Source organism: Eumetopias jubatus, unplaced genomic scaffold, assembly GCF_037043125.1.
Source record: "Eumetopias jubatus isolate StellerSeaLion01/CBP00866 unplaced genomic scaffold, mEumJub1_p1.0 scaffold_1, whole genome shotgun sequence".
Taxonomy (NCBI): domain Eukaryota; kingdom Metazoa; phylum Chordata; class Mammalia; order Carnivora; family Otariidae; genus Eumetopias; species Eumetopias jubatus.
The window spans coordinates 14,203,254-14,224,864 of NW_028274807.1; the positions used below are offsets into that span (position 1 = coordinate 14,203,254).

General features: G+C 45.2%; 1 protein-coding gene across 5 annotated transcripts in view; it reads left to right on the plus strand.

Moving 5' to 3' along the window:
* The window catches only part of TIAM1 (TIAM Rac1 associated GEF 1), a 193,032-nt gene that overhangs the window by 45,760 nt on the left and 125,661 nt on the right, over positions 1–21,611 (plus strand). For 3 of the 5 annotated variants that reach the window (XM_028114430.2, XM_028114412.2, XM_028114443.2), the window contains 2 exons: positions 7,441–7,619; positions 17,010–17,983. In XM_028114430.2, the coding sequence (XP_027970231.1) occupies positions 17,021–17,983 (963 nt within the window). In that variant the 5' untranslated portion in view covers positions 7,441–7,619; positions 17,010–17,020. Of the gene's footprint in view, positions 1–7,440; positions 7,620–9,412; positions 9,585–17,009; positions 17,984–21,611 lie in introns of those variants that run through there. The other 2 variants (XM_088024091.1, XM_028114452.2) reach the window with 2 other exon arrangements.

Sequence of the window (21,611 nt, forward strand, 5' to 3'; positions counted from 1 at the left end):
GTTGGTAGCAGTCAGCAAAATTATGTAGACTCTTCCCCAAACAGTTCACAAGCAGTTTTTAGATAGCCGTAAGCATAACTATTTAAGATCTACTTTTATACGCTCTATTTCATAAGATGCTGCCAATCGTAAGGCCCACCATTATTTTATGTACCACTCAGAAAGAAAATGGCTCCAGTGAAACCACACTACACTATCGTGACTGTAAGGCACATTTAATTTTAATTTGAACATCCTCGAGATGTTCAAAGTGAAAAATGTGTTTCTTAGAATCAGTGAAATAAGGAACTGTGTTTTTTACCTGCTGGAGCTTGTGTAGTCTTAATTCTATAACTGCAAAAGAGTTGGAGGTGATTTACAAATAAAAAATTGAGGTCATCTTAAATGGGTTTTTTTACTTTAAAATGAGAGAGTAAAAGAGCATTTTGGGCTGAGTAGCCTAGGACTGCCTTGGGATGCTAGGCCTATGGAACCTTGACCTCTCACTCTTGTCTCATGAGTGAGCCCTAGTTTCTTCCTTTTTCTTTTTATTTATTTATTTTTTAAAAAAGATTTTATTTATTTATTTATTTGATTGAGAGAGAAAGAGATCGAGTAGGGAAGGGTGGAGGGAGAGGGAGAGAGAGGGAGAGAAGCAGACTCCCTACTGAATGTGGAGCCCTTCATGGGGCTCGATCCCAGGACCCTGAGATCATGACCTGAGCTGAAACCAGGAGTCAGACACTCAACCAACGGAGCCACCCAGGCGCCCCTAGTTTCCTCCTTTTTAGAAGATGGGGACTTACAGGTAAAGAATCAACCCCATTTTGAAAATCCTTGGGAGGAATGCCTTTAAAAATTTGTCACCAATCATCTTATTTGACATTGAAGTAGAAGATTCTTTGCTGCACTGAAATGTTTTCCTTAGTCTTTGATTAATATTCTCTGTTACCCCCTAAACACGTATCAGGATTGATGTTCCTGATATCCCCTTACCAGTGGCGTTGCCCAGGACCCGTTACAGTGTCCCTTTTTCTGTAGGGCAGCTGTGTTTCCAGCTGTCATACTTGCTCGTTGAGGTTTGGTTACTAAATTATCTTGGTAATCTAGTATATACACACATACATGATATTTTTAGTTTCTCTTCCTTCCTCTCCAACCTTAGTATCTGGTTTACGGAATCATGCATGCCTTCTGCCAACACAAATACCACCAGCAGCAGGAAGAGAACCAAGGAGCAGCTACCAGCTGGAGGGCGTGATTCTTTCTGATGGGCCCTTTAGGCTCAAGCATGAGGGGCCAACAGTGTGGAATTGGGGCTCCCCAGCCCAGTAACCTCTCCAGAGGGGCCTCTGGTATTTTCTCTCTCCTCTATGTCAAAGGCAATCCCAGCCCGTTTCTGGCAGGCATAGTTGCCACACGGGCTGCTGGGGTGAATGGCCTCACCCCAGGGAGCTCTTCCCTGACTCACGGAGTGGCCCTCCCATTGCTGCGTGGGAGAGGCAGCTCCAGGTCAGGGAACTGTTGGATCTGGACGGCGGCAAATGGAACCAAATCGCTGGGGCGACCACATCCTGCTCTGCTTCCTGATGAAGAAGAGGGACCCCTTGACAGCTCGATTACATTTTGGGAAGAAAGACTTTCCTCCTGGCTGCTCAGCGAGAGAACAGGTGAAGGGAGAGTCCAGGTTGTAGGGGTTGGAAATGGCAGGTTACCCTTTCACACCGTTGGGTCACTGGGAAGGGCCCAGAGAAGGTCTTGGAGGCAGACAGCAGCTTCTGGTTCTGAGAGTCTCTGCTCTTAGCATACCCTTCCTCTCAACTGATCACCCAAGGCTGTGTCCTTCAGGATGGAGACACCCCTAGTCTCCAGTCTCCAGGCTATATACCGCAGGCATGGAAAGCCAGAAAGATCTAGAACCAAATTCCCCCTCTGGAGCTGTAGTCCTTGACCGTGAAATAAGAGCTGCCCTAACGCACACCCATTCGCCCCAGTGGTTTGGGATCCGAGGCTTCTCCCTGTGCCTGGGGAGGCTTCTATACAGCTGGTGTGGGAATAGGAGGCAGGTCTGCCCAAGAAGATGGACCTGGGTGACATGATTCCGGAAAAGATGTTTAAAATCTCTTCTAACTAAGGCACTGATGTGCTTTGGAGGAGGTAATTCTGGTGTGCAGTTTAAGGCTTGTCCACTCTGCTATGTCTCATGGGAGGTGTGGAAGCACTTTGAACGCAGTACTGTCCTCTTCCACTGTTCCTTCCCTGGGAACACCCCGTTAGGTTTAGCCACAGCATGGTGGAATGCTCGAGGACAGATTTCAGCATTAGCAGTTAACCAGGTCAGCCCCGCTTCCTTTTTCTTTGGGGATCAAACGTTCCATTCTCTCTCGCAGCGACATGGGCGTGCTTTTCTGACATGACTCAAACTTGAAACTGAGAATTTAGGAGCGAGGAGCCCAGAGCTGAGTGGGCTCTCACAGCACATGGTCACTCCTCTTGGAATGTTGGGTGGAATGCTCAAGTGTTCGGGAGCTTCACGGCTTCTTAGTGGGAATGGTGGTACTTAGATTTTTGAGAAATTACGTGGTTCTCATGGTCTGTCCTGAGAAAGCTGTTAAATCCGTTTTGGTAAGCTGGGCCTCATCTGAGCCCCTGTTGGGCCAGGCCGTGGGGGTGTTTGGGAGATTTGATGGCCAGCTGTGTAACACAGCCCTCTGGGACTGGCAATTTCCAAACTCTCTCGGACGAAGCTGGGAGGGAGCTCCGTAATGAGTGATGCAATGTTGGAGTTACATGCATTGGCAGTTGCCAGTGTCCAACAATAAACACCAAGAACCGAGGGAAACTTAGAAGAGTATTTTGGCCTAAAGCCACTGACACCCTGCCAGACAGATAGTAAGCATTCCATAAATGGTAGATTGCGCTGAGTCGGGGTAGAACATGTTACTTCACTTTGAAACACACTGACTTTACTCCTATGAGATATGGTAATGTCTGTCCCCGCCGAACCTGTTGGTTAAGTATTTCCAAAGATTCACTGTTCTAAAATTAAAAGTTATTATTTTAGTAGAGATTTCTTGACTTATAGCTGGCTTGAAAATACTCATTCTGTGAACATGTTTCCTCAGTTACCTTGGGATACATTTGGATCTGGTGGGAAGTAGCGTTGCTCAAAACAAGTGGAGTACTGGGATATGGGAACTTTCAGGGATTTTGTGCAGCTGATATGGGTGTCTGTTTTTACCTGTCTCAAAAACTGTTGGGCCAAAGCCACATCATCCATACTCTAGGGAATAGGAATTTGGAACCCCCATCATAGCCTGTTCATCTGTGCTAAGAATCCTGGTCCTGCCTTGAGTCATCACATGGTTCTCCTGGGAGGGAAGGGATGGCACCTCTTCTCTGTGCTAGAGTCTCAGTTTTCACACAAAGTAGACAAGCTCACCCCTGGTGGAACCCTCTCATGCCAGATGAGGGTGGTCATCCCGTAGCATGACCCAGCTATACTTGGGCATGAGCCAGATAGCCCTACCTTTAGCTTACCGCCCGTCAGGACTCTGTGGAGAGCAAACAGTGATTAAGGAGAATTTCCTGGAACATTATACAGCCTCTCGGCTCTTCAGCAGTATTCTGCTTCTTCAGAACTTCTGTTACTGAGTTGTGATTTTCTTTTTAAATCAATTTTCAAGAAGAAACATCCATGTGAAATGTGTCACTGAGCCCATGTGGAAGGATATGGTCCAGAACATTGCTTATCATATCACAGTGACCTCAGAGGACCACTGTGGAAATTTCTGTCTGATCTTGGTACCAAGAACATTCATCCTTCTTCTGAGCAATTGATTAGGAATTGTGAATCACACAACTGCCATGTTTTCTCAGTTTGAGTTGGCTGTTATAAAGCTTACTATAAATGCGACTGGCTGGGTAGCTTGATAGGGTGTGCATGGTTACCCTTATTCTCTCTTATTATCCTTTGGGTTTCTTTTGGGTTTTTTGAGGTTAGTAATTTTTTCTATTTTAGATTATGTATATATGTATTTTTAAGATTTTATTTATTTATTTTGGAGAGAAAGAGTGTGCATGCATGAGCAGGGGGAGGGAGAGAGAATCTCAAGCAGACTCTGTGCTGAGCACGGAGCCCAGTATGGGGCTTAATCTCATGACCCTGAAATTATGACCTGAGCCGAAACCAAGAGTCGGACATTCAACTGACTGAGCCACCCAGGCGCCCCTAGATGATACATTTTTGAAAGTCACTCACTACTGAATCCTTTGTTGAATAAAGTAATGGTTAAAAAATATGTAAAAAAGATGACCAGTGAATTTAATTTCTGAACCATGTAAAATTTTTCAGTGCCCCAGATCCATCCATCCATCTATCCAATACTGATTTTTAGACTAAGTATGAATACTAAAAACTAATTTTCTTTTGGTGCTTATTACATTTAAAATTAAAATTCAGGATTCTGACTTGTTCAGGATTTTGATCTAAGACCTCTATAGCCTCCTTCCTTCTCCTCCTCATTTTTAAGGTTCAAGGTAAGGGGGAACTTCCTGATTCTCATTAATTCACTAACTATGGAACAGTTTGGGGCACTGAAGTCATGATGAACAGAGTAAAAGTTAACATCCTTAAGTAGCATTTTATAGTTTTTGTGTAACGTTTCATGTTGATTCTCTGTCTTTTAACAGTCATTTTAGGTAGGTAAGTAAGGTAGATAATCTTACATCCTCATTTTTCCTGTTGAGTTTCAGAATAGATCGTTTACTTGCCCAAGGTCACTTAAGTAAGAGAGCCTGATGCAGGAGCTTGGGTATTTTGAGGGCAAGTACAATATCCCTTTCTCTATATATTTTGGTTTCTGGAACTTTCGGGGACTTAAAAATGATAGGATGCTCCTTGGGAGTGTTTTTTGAAGGTGAAAAAGAAAGTTCTGGTCTGGCAGACTTTTTAGGAGAAGCTATGGATCAACTGTCACGGACACAGTATTTCTGACAACAGCTCACCTCAGACTAGAAGGTTGGGGCCGTGGGACCCCTCAGCCTTGTCAGTTTTTGCAGGTATATGAAGCCGGAGATTAGTTTTGGTAATTCCTTCCCCCCACCCCCAGCATGCACACTTCCCTGTGAAAACTGCTTGACACCTGACACAGCAATGGACTCCAGGAGTTGATGATGAATCAGAATGAGATTAAAAAACATGGTACATTCAGCGTTCAGGCCCTGTCATTGTAATGCAAGCGGGCCCCTGGTATTGCCGGATTGCGTCAGAGTGGTGTGTGTGTTGTGACAAATCGGGTGGATCACATCTTCCAGCTGCATCAGTCGATTCCCTTGTTGCCCCGCAACAAATTTAAGGTGACTCGTGTCATCCCACTTATAACACGGACCCAATTTCAATGAGTTAGGCATCCTGTTTTCAGGAAGCCCCAGTAACAGTGGCCTTCCATAGAGGACTTCTTTCAGTTTACAAATGCTAAGTAAGGTGAAATCATAGCTAACGTTTATTGCAAACTGACCACAGGGTAGGCGCGAAGCTAGTCATGTAACATACATGATCTTCTTTAGTGCTCGTAATAACCCAGTGGTTTAGGAACTATTCTGTTGGAGAGGGGTGATATGTAGAGTTTGCCCCCAAATCACCCTGCAGGTGACTGGTGAGGCCAAGATTTGACCTGATGCATGCAGTAGGACTGAGGCTCAAACCCCCAGCACTGAGCCTGATGCCTGGCTGCCTTCCGTTGAACCTGAATTCTTTGCAGTTCTCGAAGAAAACTCAGAGTACTGTAATCGTTCTCGGGTGCCATGGTGGAGCTAATCACTCCAGGCAAAATGAGTGCTTCTTGGCATGTTTGCAACCACAGTGTATCTGCTGCTTGCAAAAGAACACACGTGAGGCTCTTCATTCGTCCATGTCACGGGTCAATTCCGCAGCCGGGGTCACGGGGAAAAATTTTCCCCCACGCCCAGATCAGACGAAAATTCTACCAGATACAACTCAATTTTGGTTTCCTGCAACGTTTTATAAATAATGCCCCGTAACTCTCATCTTCTTCCCCACATTGTTCTTCTACTCAGGAATTAGAAGGCTAAAGATGGAGAAAACTTGTAGTTCTGGTAGCTAGAATACATATTTCTTTTAAAGTCTAAGAAAATGTGTCATCAGCTTCTGTGGTGCAGGTGGAAGGGCAGCCGTCTGCAGGCCCCCATTTGCCAGCAAGAATCCAGCCTGCAAATTATTGGCAGAGGGCACCGTAATGAGTCCATTTCAATATAAATGGGCTCTTGCTTGTTAATTTCTGCCAGTTCCTAGGCAATTCAGGAACTGCTTTGAAAATCTGAAAATTCGCAGAGAACAGCTTCAGGAGGATGCCTAGGAAAAGAGAGAGAACAGGCTAGCAATGGGGGATAATGGAAAGGGCACGCATTGTAGGGTAATGATGGGGAATTGCTGAGGATGCGTGCTTCCTTCCTTGAAAAGCGTGAGTCACCCACTTCAGGTTTTCCGAGATAAGGAAGAACCGCAACCTCACTGATTGTTCTGTGCTGTGCGGATGTGTGCATTTATTTATTTACTGCCTCTGTGGGCTGCCTTCCACAAAGTAGGCAGTTTTCTCCGTGTTCCTGTTCAAAGCGTTGGGCGCCCCGGGTCCTTACCTTGCTGGAACCCCCCAGCAATGGGTGGTCGCGGTGGGTAGCCCCACAGAGGACGACTGTGGGGAGGAGGGTGATAAGGTGCAGCCCCCCACCAAGGAACCCCCAGACTCTCTTCCTTTCTTCCTTAGTATTTGCAATTTCATCTCAGAAGGCAAGCTTTTTTTTTTTTTCCCCTTAAAAAAAAAAATATCATTCATACTGCTTGTTCCTGGAGCGTCCTTGTGTGTTTATCCTCTGTGTTAAGTAACAGTTGAGATATTTCACTAAATTCTTTTCTGTACATATTCTTCACAAGTTGCCTCCTCTGAATTTGATGTTTGACCAGCTGAAAACGTGTACGCGATGAGTTCTGTGTATTTGGTGTTTTGTTTTACCGTCTTTTAACGTTTTCTTCAACTTCTGTTGTAAATGTGGCTCTGCTTTGGTAGTAACCGAGACTCTTACTTCCTTTTATTGATTATCTCTGTTCATCGAGACCTTTTGAAGATGAAGAGGGAGCCATGGAAATCATTCCATAGTAACCTGTTTCTGTTAGCCGCTGTTGTTCTCCATAGAAAGAGGGGAAAATGATAACTTAGTCTGTAGGACTGGTTCTTACCATAAATATAGATATGCTTGCACATATTTATGTTTCTGATTATCCCTGCGCTTTATACCTGTAGCTAAAGGTTGCACAGTTTGATTTGGGGTTTGCTGTCACACACAAAATGGATGTTGGAGAATTGAGGAGAGTGGGCTCCATGGAAGAGGCCCATTTACCGTGTTCTGGCTGACAACTTCTTTTCTCTTTTCCGTCCTCTGCAGGTTTTTGGCACATCCTCCGAGACTCAGATGAGACCATGATGGCCTCCCCGAGGGGCGGGTGCTGATACCTCTCCCGAGTCCCTTCCACTATTCATCCTGACGCCATTCCCAGTCTCAGTATCTAAATGCCACAGTGCTCTTCGGGCAAGTTGGGTTGGGAACCACTGTTGCCTTGTAAGGTAGGTTTGTGTATGTGTCGTTTTGAGCCCGTATACATCCGCAGGAATTAATGGAAATGCTTCCAAAGTGGTGGGACAGATACATTTCAGTGTAATTGCAATTGCTGGGTTGCATATAGCTCGTGGGAAAAAGAATTTGGAACCACTTCTTTGGATTAGGGTTACACCCATCTAAGAATTCAAAAGCACTAGCATTAAAATTTAGAAAAGAAAAGGAAAAGCCGGTACCTATGAGATCTTTTCTCCCCCTGTGAATTGCCCTCAGGGTCTTTTAAATTTATCCCTGAGCTTCACCATCTTTATGTTGGATTATGTTTGAAAAAGACAGAGCTATAGCTGCAAAATCTTAGCTCCAAAACAATGATATATTTTGTTTCTGGCTTGGATAATCTTTAAAAAGCAAAATAAATACAGTCAAAATAATAATCTTTCTAAATCAAAGATCATCTTTTATTTGCAAAACTTTCCTGTTTAGTCTCTTGTGTTAGGGGTATTTGCGTGTGACTTGGCAAAACACTTTTCATGGGTTTGTAAAGATTTAGCAAAAACTTTCAGAACTTTGTCTCAGTTTAATCTGAGCTCCCCCCCTACCAATTACCCCACCCCTGTCTTCAAGCTCAGCCTCCAGTAGAGAAAAAACAGGCTTGAAACCAAGACCTCCCACTAGAAGCTAATTTTAAATTTGCAATCTGTTGTCTTGTGATTTTCGCTTCAAATTTAACTTTGAAATAAATACATTTCATCCTTTCTCCTGCAGATTTGGAGGTCTGTTTTCAAGTCGTAGAAGGGTGATCATTATGTTTATTTTAATAAGTTTTTAAATACCTCAGGGGAGTGAAAAATTATATTATTAATGATTATAATTTATATGCATCATTAAATGCCTTATGCTTGGCTTTCACAATGTCCTTACCGATGACTGAGAAACCTTGCTTTAGTAGTTCACTTTTGACTTGAATGTGTTATGAATTGGGTCAGCTTGGGCCCCCTAATGAGCTCTAATGTTTTATATATTTGAAGAGCCCATGTTAAAGGGGGTCTGCATGAGGAGCACTCCCATTGAGAGCTGTGTTAAGACGTTAGTATATTTAGGTAACCAAGACAGGGATGGGTAAGTCATGGTCCCTGCCCCTGGGCCATTATAATAAGGCGGGAAGGGGGTCCATACAAAGCAAGACAAGTGTGTCAGTGTGCAGATGACCACGCAGCAGACGTCATGCGAAGAGGTCAAGCAAAGTGCTGTTGGAATGTAGAGAAAGCATGATTAAATCCAAGCTAGATAGTATTTTCTTTACCTTAGGTAATTTTTCCCAGCCATCTGTTTTGAGTTTGGGTTTGGTGTCGTTTGTTGTAGCTGTCAGCATAGTGCCCACATCCTCACTCTCTTCAATTATCCAAAAAACCCAGGGACTTAAAACATGTTAACATGTTTTATTTATTTTTCTTTCCTTAAAATGAATTACAGGTTTAGTGCAGAAACTTTAGAAAATACCAAAAAAAGGTTTAAGTTTTTGAAAAATTAAAATTACCCGCAATCACTCTATCCAGAATAGTTGCTTTTAAAATTATTACAGGTCTAGTGTGTGTGTGTGTGTGTGTGTGTGTGTGTGAGAGAGAGAGAGAGAAAGTGAACATATTATTAATATTCCTAAAGCAAATTTTAACCTGCTCAAAACCATTTTCGTGGGTGTGCATCTCAAATGTTTTTACTTCTGAGAATAAGAAGAGTTTTGCTCCAGTGATGTTTGACCCTACAGTAGAATGATCTTTTTTGATTATCTACTTCTGAACAGGGCAAGCCTTGGCAGGCTGACCCACAGACTGGGCTTGGATCACAAGGAATGGGAAGGCTGGAGAAAGGGTGGATCTGTCTGCTGTCTGTTTGGGGGACTGCTCCAGCTGCTGGTCTCATCTAGGGAATTCGAATTCCTGGACCATAAAAATATAGGCTCCTTAGTTCTCAAGGTGATGGGGTTATTTCCAGTTTCCTTTGTATCTTCTTCTTTCTCTCACTCTTTTCCCTCTGAACAATCTGAAGTTATAAGAGTATTTTTCTTTGTTCCTCTCTGCCCAGAGACCTTGACCATGGGGTGGTTTTCTGTTTTTTTTTTTTTTAATTTTATTTATTTATTTGACAGAGACACAGCGAGAGAGGGAACACAAGCAGGGGGAGTGGGTGAGGGAGAAGCAGGCCTCCCACAGAGCGGGGAGCCCGATGCGGGGCTCAATCCCAGGACCCTGGGATCATGACCTGAGCCGAAGGCAGACACTTAACTACTGAGCCACCCAGGCGCCCCATGGGGTGGTTTTCTATTAACTGGAATGTTTTTTCACGTAATATGAAGAAAACGTAACATCAGTGTGATTAGAAACACAGCTTGCATGATTTATCTTGGATCATACAGGTTTTGCCTTTCTTTTTTATTTGTGTTCTGTTTCTCTACTCCTATATAATAATTGATGTTCATAATGATTTTGTGTGGACATTGCAAGCAGTTAAGCTTCTCATTTATTTCAAGAGTGCTTACCTTTACTCAGGGAGCATAGTTATAGTAGCTGCTTTATTTTATTTTATTTTATTTTTTGGAGAGGAAATTCCTAAAGGAAAACATTTTACTTTTTTTTTTGAGAGAGAGAGAGCGCACGCATGTGTGAGCGGCAGGGAGGGGGCAGAGGGAGAGAAGAGAAGAGAGAATCTTAAGCAGGCTCCATGCCCAGTGCGGAGCTGGACATGGGGTCTCTCTCGTGACCCTGAGATCATGACCTGAGCCAAAATCAAGAGTCAGACGCTTAACCAACTGAGGCACCCAAGAAAAAAATTTTAATATTGAAGAATTTTTTTTTTCCCATTTCATTGATGAATTTGGCTGCGCTTTGCATACATTTCCTAGCATGAGTCCCAGAACACATTGGCCTACAGTTTCAACCATGTAAGAGCTGCTTTAAAAGGCTTTGTGTGCTATTCCAACATCTGGGTCACTTTAAGATTGACATCTGTGGGTTACCTTTTCTCTGGAGAAGTGATTAGAATTTCTGGGTTCTTTGGAACACACTGTGGACATTTTAAGTATCATATTGGGAGACTCGAGGTCCTGTTAAAATCATCTGGAAAATGATGGTTTTTCTTTTTTGCTGTTTTAGCAGGTGGTCAACCTGCTAAGTCCAGATTACAAGTTGGGTTTCCCTTTTGGTGGATGATGACTCCAATGTCAGTTCCATCTCTCAGTCTTGGCTGGACATCTTTGGATTTGTCCCACACATGGGCCACCTGGTTGGCAGTCTGGGAGGTGGGCTGTGGTTTTATATAATAATTCAGTTCCCAAAGCCTCTGCTGTCTTGCTTGGGGTCAGTCCGAGGCATATGCATCTGAGGGGGATGAGCCTGGGACTTGTGTGGATTTATAAACTGCATTGGTAGATTTGCTTCTCTGCCTCTTTCCTCTGAGATCCCCCTCACTTTTTGGGTGGCAGGGACCACTCTTCTTGGTTCTTTGGCCAGAACAACGAGGTGTGTCTTAGGAGTTTTCGCTTGCCTGTGTCAGAGGTGTACTGGGAGGTCAGAGGTGTACTTTTACGTAAGACTGGGAGAGAAAACCAGGAAACCCACTCTTGGATGAAGTGGCTTCTTTAGGGTTTTGACTTCCCCACACAGCATGCTTGTGCTTACACTTTGGAATCTTTGGGTGGTTGCTTTTTTCTTTGGTCCCAAGTTTTTTAGTTTTTTATCAGTCAGAGAAAGGTCAGTCCTAGTGCCTAATTCCATCTTGGCTGGCGTCAGATGTTGGCAATTCAGTTTCGTTTACTACTTTATTTAGACAGAAGCACCATCCCTAGTTAATCAGCTCTACCTCTCTGTTTAACCTCCCTTCGGACCACTGGTCTATACTTACTTTGTATTTCCTGATAAGAGATGCTAGATGATTCTCAGTGCATGCTTATTTTTTTTTAAAGATTTTTTTATGTATTAGAGAGAGAGAGAATGGGGGAAGGGGCAGAGGGAGAGGGGAAGAGAGGATCTCCAACAGACTCCCCTCAGAGCAGGGAGCCTGATGTTGGGGCTCGATCCCATGACCCTGAGATCATGACCTGAGCTGCTTCACCGACTGAGCCACCCAGGTGCCCCAGTGCATGCTTATTTTTTATTGCCTAATTTGTTGAGACTATATGAGAATGTTTTAGATGGCTTTCAGCTGTAAAAACAGATTTAAAATGTTTCATTTCGAAGAACTCTCACTTTTATTGTTTTGAGGGAGAGCGAGAACGCGTGAGCGCACATGAGTGGGGGGGGCAGAGGGAGGGAGCGAGAGAGAAAGAATTTTAAGTAGGCTACATGCCTAGCGAGGAGCCCAACGTGGGGCTCGGTCTCACCACCCTGAGATCATGGCCTGATTCAAAATCAAGAGTTGGACACTGAACTGACTGAGCCACCCAGGCACCTCCAAGGAACTCTCACTTTTAAACAAAAATTTCATTTAGCCAGAATATTTCAGTTATTTAAAGTTTTGTTTTTTAAATTTTGAAATAATTACAGATTCACAAGACATTGTACAGAGGAAGTATGTGGCCTTCACCTAGTTTCCCCTAATGGTTGCCTCTTAAATAATTATAGTAAATTATCAGAGCCAGGAATTTGACATTTTTTTTATACGTATAAAAACATTTTTTGTATATGTATAGTTCAAAGTTTTAGCAGGCTAATACATCGAAAAAAAGCTGATCTTGAGAAATGACCACTTCCCTGATGAGTATATGAACCTAATGACTGTTCTTATTGATAAAGTTCCTTAAGATACCTTTTCACTTGCTCACTGTGTATTTAACTTGGTGGATTTAAAGGAATGTACTAGGATGACCTGAAAAGTTTAACTGATCACGTTAAAAGAAAGATCATGATGTTGGAAAAAGTCACACTCCCTCTAGTGTCCTTGAGCTCTGGCCCTGAGAATCTCGATTTTCTGACCCGGTCCCACTGTCCAATGACCCCCTGCCCAATGTGCCACCGTGTCCCCTTGCCTCCATTTTGTCTGGGTCCTCTGAGGCTGAGCACGCCTGCACTCTCCACGTAGACAATGGGGAGGGGTACCCTCTCACCTCTGAACTCTTTCCTGAACTTCTGCAGGGACAGCTCCCAAAAGAGGAGGCAGGGAAGAACTGAGGGCAAGAACTGAGTGAAATGAGGCAGGAGCAAGGCCTTCATTCTTTGTCCAGGTAATTGGGGGTGGGGAGAACAGTGGAGCAGGGTCGAATGGTCTGGGATGAGGGACCTGCACAGGTCTTCAGGTGGAAGGGAGCCAGAGTGACGGGCACGTTGAAGACTGCTGTGTCCTCGAGGCATCTGATGGAAGGGGCTAGCATAGTTAAGTCTGACGTGTGTTTTCTCTAGTCCACATTGGGGTATTGTTCCCTAATTTGCATCGTGGTCCCATTCTCATCTCCATTTTATTGCAGTTGTATGAGTTTCTGCATTCTAGATTAAAGTTTATTTTGTCATTCACTCATTCAGTATTTTTCCACTGAGCACCTTTACCTTTCAGGCAGTGTTCTAGGCCCTGAGGATGTAACAGTAAACAAGACAAGCAAAACTTTCAGCCCTCCTGACGCTTAGGTTCTGGTGGGGAAGGATAGAGAATAAAAAATTTTAAGTAAGTGAAATATATTGTCTGTTACAGTTGTGATAAAGGCTAACGAGGAAAAGAAAAACAAGAGGGATAAGGATTGATCTGTGGGAGGGCCTGTCATTTTGGAGAGGTCAAGAAAGGTCACCTGAGAAGGCGATATTTGAGTCAAAATCAGAGCAAACTGGAATGTCAGCGAGGCAGTGAAGGAGGGTTGCTGGCAGAAAAAAGAGCATGGGTAAAGGCCCTGGGGCAAGCTCGGGTAGCCAGAACTTAGACCTTTGAAAAGAAAGTACGAGCAGCCAGACTTGAGGTCTAAATACTGAGGGTTGTTCTTGTGATAAAATCTTGCCCAATACCTCCTGCCTAATCCCCCTCCCGCTAAGTGCTCCCTGAAAATGCAAGTTATTTGGAACCACTAACATGCTACATAAGGAAGTGAGAGTTTTAATGAGTTTAAAACTGGTGACGGTTTCCAGCTAGAGATTGAGTACTCACTCTTATTCTGATGCTCTTCTTTTTAATTTCTGTCCTGGTTTTTGCATTTCAGTCTGACCTTAATCTCTCTTCTCTCATCTTGCGACAGTATGATGATCATGTTGGTGAGGTACTACTGATCACTCACCTTTTGTTTTTGTTCCTAAAATGCATGACCGTTGACTGACTCCTTGCCTGGAGTAGAACACTTCCAGCCTCCGAAGAGGCTACCTAGGAATTGAAAGCCGCTTTCTACCCAGAAGTTGCTTCCTGACTCACAGGGACAGAGTGGGTGCAGGTGTAAATTATGAACTGGGTTTTTTGTTTGTTTGTTTGCAATAAAAATCAATGATGGGGTTAAACAGAATAGGGAGGTGTTCAGATCATGGAAGTAGCTGACGTTTGACCTTCATACAGGAAAAGGATTAGAACTTCCAATTCACCAACGTTCTGGGGGTTGCCTGTGGGGCAGAAGTTGCCCCGGAAAGGGGAGACTGTGTTTGTCGGATGCCACAAGCAATTTTAATTTTTCATGCTTCTGTTACTTTTCAGTCCCCCCACCAACGCCACATGGGCCCTTGTGATTCTCACCGACCTTTCAGGAAAAGGTTTCAAATTAAGGGGTATTTCAGCAGGTCCCTAGAAACTGATTTTTCTTAACTTGCTTCAGACTTCCTGCTGACTCTGCTTAGGTCATCCCCTGAGAATTTCTCTTGGTAGGATTTAGGAGATTTGGCACTCATCTCTAAATTCTAGTTCGGAAGATAAAAATGCCTTCTTTCCTACCTTGGCCGGCTAAAAAGAATCCTGCTACTAAAAATGCTATTAATATAACAGGCCCATCAGAGTGATGCATTGGGTGCTGTAATTCCTGAAGGTTGGGGCCATTTCCTTTAGGAAACCTCTCCTGAGGCTTTTAACTTAATTGCTTTTCTGTTGGCAGAAACAAGCCTCACCAAAAATGTGTTGTTGGGAATATACCTGTCAATTTATATTTGCAAACTTTTCATACATAGGCTAAAAGGAGGGTCCTCCTTGTGGGCGTGAGGGCACAGTTTTGCTTTTACATGCGGTTTCTTCCACCATCATTCTTTCCTTCTTTTAAACTTAAGCCTGTGTGATTCTTAACGTGGAACTATGGCTAATACTTGTTCTAAGCTTTTTATTATTTCGTAGCAAAACATATAGATACATAGACACATCCAGGTATCTTAATGTGTACTTAAAAAGATCAAGAGCTCTAAGGAATTGGCCATGGCCTTTAGTTAGTGAAAGGCTTATTTATTGGGGTGACTGGGTGGTACCATTGGTTAAGCGTCAAACTTGGTTTTGGCTCAGGTCGTGATCTCTGGGTCATGAGATGGAGCCCCTGTCAGGCTCTCTCTCTCTCCCTCTCCCTCTCCCTCTCCCCCTCCCCCTCCCCCTCCCTCTGCCCCTCCCACTCATGTGTGTGTGCTCTCTTTTTCTAAAATAAATAAATACACCTTTAAAAAAATAGAAATGCTTATTTTACTTTCAAAACGTAGCACACGATATTCTTCAGAATGTAGATCACATAAATGGTTGTGTATGGACAGTTGATGTTTTTCTTTTCCCTCTAGTGAGTTGAGGTTTTTTTGTTTTGTTTTGTTTTTTGTTTTCTTTGCTTCTTAAAGATGCCAGCCAGAGAGGCATGAGCTTATTAACTGCTTTGAAATATACTTGCTGCCAGGAAAAAGGAGATTCTCCTTCTTGGAAAGTTCCCTCTGAGAATCATATGATATGTGACCCGGTAGGGAATATTCCAGTATGAGAATAGCTTACCGTCTGGTGCCTGTATGAGTTACCTCCAAACTCACTGGAACGTGAAATGGAGGTTTTTTTCCCCGTCCTGTTGCCACCGATTTTGTTTCAGCGAAGATGTGCTCTTCAGAGTTGATGGCGTGTTTTAGACTGAATAGTGAGATTATAGAATGATTCTGGATCAATGTGAAGGTGTGTCAGAGTCCAGGGCATTTCAAACTCTGTTGTGGTCATAGTCAATTCATTCTCTGTTTCCCCCTTGGTGCCTTTCACTGTTTCATTGTCTACCTTCCCTGGCCACAGTATCAGTTTCTGGAGAGTAGGGAATGTCTCTTTTGTTCACTGTTGTATCTCTGGCTTCTAGAACATGGTAGGTGCTCAGTATGGATTTTCTGAATGGATGACTATGTAGGTGGTTGGAAGCATCAGCTCAGGAATGTGCCCAGCTACTATATTTTCCCTCTTTTCCTTTCTGGCCACTTTTATGTGTGTATCTTAAGTGCATACAATTGGAATGGTACAGAGAAAGACCAGAGGAAGGAGAAGAGGCTAAGAGAGTCACAGTTGCTGAGCTTTGAAGGTCTTTCTCTTTTCCACTGTGAGTAACAGTCACCAGGTCAGGGAGAGAGCCTGGAAAATGTGAAGGAAGGATTTGAATTAACCTGGGTAGCCCCAAAAGGCTGAATCACATTTAGTGATTTCATAATGTGAATTTCTGTTTGCAGGGCACTCTGTACCAGATTAATGTTCTCAGTTTGGATTTGCTCCCAGAAATAAACCCATTAGTCTGGTGCTAAGCAGAGAGCGGGGTTTCTATTTTGTTTTGCCCATCTCCCTCTCCCCTCCTCCCGCTTCACGCCCCCTCCGAAACACCAAAAGTTAAGGTTTTCAGAATGCTGTGGAATGTAATTGAATTTCAGGTAAAAGCCCATTTTCTTTTTGGCTTGGATGAACTAGGAAGAGTTGATCGGACTTAACCTCTTGAGTGTTTCCAGTTTTGATTGATTTTGAAATATAGATGGAGTCCGAATCAAACAGAGACATTGGGAGGGAGGGAGGGAGGCTATCAAATGTGCCTCTAAGTTTTGTGATGCTTTTTGAAATCCATATCATTTCCAACAGAAAGTCCGTTTGTGCTTTCAGGGTTTTCAGTGTCTGGAGAGGAACAGAGTTTTGTTAAGTCTAGTTTAGGAAGGAACCACAAGGGTTAGCAGCCCTATGGAAAGCAGCACGTCAGTGGGCCCCATGGGCAGCTACCCTCTGGGCTGAGGCAAGTTTAATTCTCTACTTATCTTACTTGGGTTCTTATTTCACATCTCGGGAGGGCCAGTCTCTGTGGATGATGTTAGTTCTCACCTGCTAGCCAGTAAGAGCCCAAGCACCTGCCAGGTGGGCAGAGGGTGGTGCCCTGACACCTGCCAAGCTCTCTGCCTGCCCTGCACCCTGAGCTCTTTCTGTTAAACTACCCATTGGTGACTCACTTATCCCCTCCTTTCCCCCCCCCCCCCATGCTGCAGACCATAAAACCATGGGAAACGCAGAAAGTCAAAATGTAGAGCATGAGTTTTATGGAGAAAAGCATGCCAGCCTGGGGCGCAAGCACACGTCGCGCTCACTGCGCCTGTCGCACAAGGCACGGCGGACGAGGCACACGTCCTCGGGGAAGGTGATCCACAGGAACTCCGAAGTGAGCACGCGATCCAGCAGCACGCCCAGCATCCCCCAGTCCCTGGCCGAAAATGGCCTGGAGCCCTTCTCCCAAGAGGGCACCCTAGAGGACTTCGGCAGCCCCATTTGGGTGGACCGAGTGGATATGGGCTTGAGACCCGTGTCGTACACTGATGCTTCTGTCCCTCCCAGCGTCGACAGCAGCATCGTCCTCACAGCCGCGTCTGTGCGAAGCGTGCCAGACTCGGAGGAGAGCCGGCTTTACGGGGATGACGCTACATATTTGGCTGACGGCGGCAGGGGGCAGCCTCCCTATACATCCAATGGGCCCACTTTCATGGAGACGGCTAGCTTTAAGAAGAAACGCTCCAAATCTGCAGACATCTGGCGGGAGGACAGCCTGGAATTCTCACTCTCTGATCTGAGCCAAGAACATTTAACAAGCAACGAAGAGATCTTGGGTTCCACTGAAGAGAAAGTCTGCGAGGAGGCTCGGGGGATGGAACCCCGGGTGAGCCCCCGGCAGCTCAGCACCTGTCAGCGTGCCAATTCCCTGGGTGACTTGTATGCTCAGAAAAACTCTGGGGTGACGGCAAACGGGGGACCCAGGAGCAAATTTGCAGGCTACTGTCGGAATCTGGTGTCTGATATTCCCGATCTTGCAAACCATAAGATGCCACCAGCTGCCGCTGAAGAGTCTCTTCCGTACAGTAATTATAACACACTTCCCTGTAGGAAATCTCACTGTCTTTCTGAAGGTGCCACCAACCCACAAATTAGCCATAGCAACAGCATGCAAGGCAGAAGAGCAAAAACAACTCAGGTAAAGTGATCAAAATCTGTTTCAATATTTTGGAAGTGGTGCATGACTGGAAGTGCATGATTTTGCCCCTACAAGATTCCCATCTTCTAGTCAGTCTTACCCTGTGTGCCTGGTGGCTTCTGCAGCTGGTGCTGCTTCCCTGAGGATTCGCCTCAGCTCTGCTTCACCCCTCTTCCAGTTCGGTGGCTAGGGGTGGGATTAAGGAAAGAGTGTGTATGTGTGTGTGTATGTGTTGGGGGTGATGTGGTAGGAGTGAGAATAAAGCTGATAAGTTCATACTAGGGAATTACTGCTTCTCCAAACTCCGCTCTTGAACAGCATCTCGCTTACGCTGAGCCTACTTCCTCTCCCCGGACAGATGGGCATGGTGGGTTGTGGACTCCTGGAGTATCTTTCCAGTGCCGCAGGTGGGAAGAGAGGTTAGTCGGAAGCTCCTTTGAGGAGGCATCTTTGATTCAGGGCGGGCTCTGGCCATTGGTCAGCTTCTCTTGGAGGTTGGCAGGCTTCCTGCCTTACCAGGAGCCATTTCAATTTCCTGTTCCTTGCGATGCTGGCCAGCCCTGTCTCTGGAGTGGGGTGTAGCGGAAGGAATAACATGGGCGGGTTCCAGTTCCTACTTTGCAGCCAACTCGTTGTCTGACCTTGGGCAAACCCTGACTTCTAGTTGCTCCTCTGAAAAATGGGAGTAAAAAGGCTCAAGTTGCTTGCTCCGGGGTCTAGGGCAGGAGAGAGTGGGTGTGAAGGCATTTTTCAAGGATTTTTTACAAGTGCGTTGCTAGTGGAAGAGAGGACTCATCACCTTCATTGGTAATGGTACTCCCAGGAGCCTAAGAGCCTGTTAGGCACTCCTGCATGCCTTCGTCCTTTTCTGGTCCTGCTGTTCCCTGTTGCTGAGTTCTGGGCGTCCTGGCTTGTGTTGAGGTTGGGTTCATGGTTTGCAACTCGTTGCTTCAGATCAGAAGTCTAGATCAAGCCCATTTGCTTTGAAAGGCATGTCAGCCGCCAGGGTGACCAACTAACAGCGCAGCAGTCAGTGGGAAAGCGGCAGGTACCCTCCGACCTGACCAGGGTGGGGATGGTAGTGCTCCAATACAAGTGAAACAGGCATTTCGAGGTTAAGTTCTCTCAGAAAGGGCGTCTAAATATAATGGGCAGATGATGGGGAACCCAAGCAGGGGTGGGGGCAAAGAAAATTGGCATTAGACTGTCCGTGTTTTTGCTGGAGAGCAGATTTTTAAAATTGCCCAAATCTCAGGTTTCTAATTTTGTGTTGGAATTTTAAATTCTCATGTACAAGTCATCAGGGGAGAGTGTTTTTTGTTTCTTCTACTACTACTGTAGATTTCTGAATTAGAATAATGAAAGCTTTCTGTGTGTTCCTCCTGGTTTATATGGGTTAAAAGAAACCGTGTTTGACCTCTCCCCTCCTTTTCTTTCCAAAATTATGTTTAACTGCGATAAAAATACACACAACATTGACCGTCTTGACCATTTTGAAGTGTGTAGTTCAGTGGCCTTGAGTACATCCACACTGTTGTGCCCCCATCACCACCATCCATCCCCAGAACTCTTTTCCATCTTGAAAAACTGAAACTCGGTCCCTGTTAATCAACAACCTCTCACCCCCCTACCCCCAGCCCTACCCCTGCCCCGCCCCTGGCAATCCCCATTCTGTTTTCTGTCTCCATGAATTTGACTACTCTAGGGACCTCCTACAAGGGGAATCAAGTAACATTTGTCTTCTTGTGACTGGCTTATTTCCCTTAGCGTAATTTCTTCAAGGTTCATCCATGCTGTAGCCAGCATTTCCTTCTTTTTTAAGGCCGAATAATATTCCAGTGTATGTGTATGCCGCAATTCTCTCTTACCAGTTCATCTGTTAGAGTGCAGGTTTTGCTGATGGTGTCTAAGCCAGGCATCATGGTTCCAACCCTTTCTCACCTGGCTGACTTTGGGCAAAAAGCTGTTGGATGGGGATAATAATAAGGTCTTTCGAGAAAATGGAATGACATAACACAGTGCCTGGTCCTTTGGAAGCAGCCAGTAGGGGAGAGTTCATTAGTCATTGCCATGTTCCTTTTTAGTGGCGGTTATAGGAGTTGAGGACCCGGGGTGGTTTGGTGTTTCTATGAAAGTCTTCTGTCTTAGAAACAGAGTTGTTAAAAAGGTTGACTCTGCGTCTGAGGAGGTGAGCGTGAAGATGCATCTAGATGCACACCTGGATTTTTTTACCCCTTTTCTGGGGCGAGATTTACTGATGGGAAGGACAGAATAACCCCGCTGTGGTCCTTTTGCCCACCCTGGCGGCAGGGAGGGCTACTCCTCGCTGTCAGCTTGGTAGGTGGAGAGACGGGTGAGATAGGTGACCTGTCCTGTAATCTGAAAGGGGCTAAAGGCTCTGTCTTGAAGGCATGGCCAGAATGGCGTTGCAGGGCTGATACGAACAGGGGGGCTCCTGGCCTTCAGGGTTCAGAGACGGGTGCACGGATATAGACGGTGGAGAAAGGAACATCACCTGTGACTGTCCCTCTTACCTGGAACAATGCCATGTAGGACATTTTTGTTTTTAAAGAGGGAGTGGGGGGCGGGGCAAAGGGAGAGAGAGAATCTTAAGCGGACTCCGTGCTGAGCGCGGAGTCCGACGTGGGGCTCGATCCCCCGACCCTGAGATCGTGACCTGAGCCGAAATCAAGAGTCAGGCGCTTCACCGACTGCGCCACCCAGGCGCCCCACGTTAGCACATATTCTGTGAGATCTAAGAGGGGTGCCTGGCTGTATTCTGGCTCCCCAGCTCTATGCCCCACTCCCCCTGCTGGGGGACAGCTGGACCTCTGCTTCAGCCCACCCCCAACTGATGGGGGTTTGAGTCACGGCTGACTCCACCCAGAAGAGAGGGGCAGAGCAGTTTTCTCCTGCAGAGCTGGTGCCACTGTGAGCTCTCACGTGTCATTGTTATACGAAATTTCCGTCTTTGGCTTGCCGCCTTCTAAAATTGTTAATATATGGAAGTGAGATCATCTAAATGTGGTGTCTCAGAAAATCACTGCCTAGGCAGCTTAATGTAATGCAGAGCGCAATGGACTCAGAATCCGAAGTCCATTTACATCCTGGCCAGCTCCTCACTGACCGGTGACCTTAGGCAAGTCACTCCATCTTCCGTGCCCCGCAGGCTCCTTCTCTGTCCAGGGCGAGGGACACCAGCCTCTGACAGGGCCAGTAGGGGGATCAGGCGGGCGTCCTGCATGGAAGCCTTTTGCGGAGTCTATAAAATGAACGGAAGAATTATTTTCGTATTGACTTTATATGTTGAGTGAGGATCTTTAATGACTTGAAACAAACCCCAGAATTATGCACAACACTATCCATCCACCCACGCTTCCTAGTCTAAGTTTGGCGTGTTCATCCAACGCGATTTCTTGAGAACCCACTATGTTCCAAACAGTGTATTTTAAGAGACAGTGGGTGTGGAAGCTTCCTTGAAAAGAATTCTTTTTTTGTTCTTTTTGTTGTTGTTGTTGTTGTTGGTAAAAGTTTCTGACCCAGGGGATCTCTTCAGCGAGCTTGGATCAGAGATGTTAAAGTTCCCTCATCTGCCCTGGTGACGCAGTTGAATCTGTAACTGTCAGCA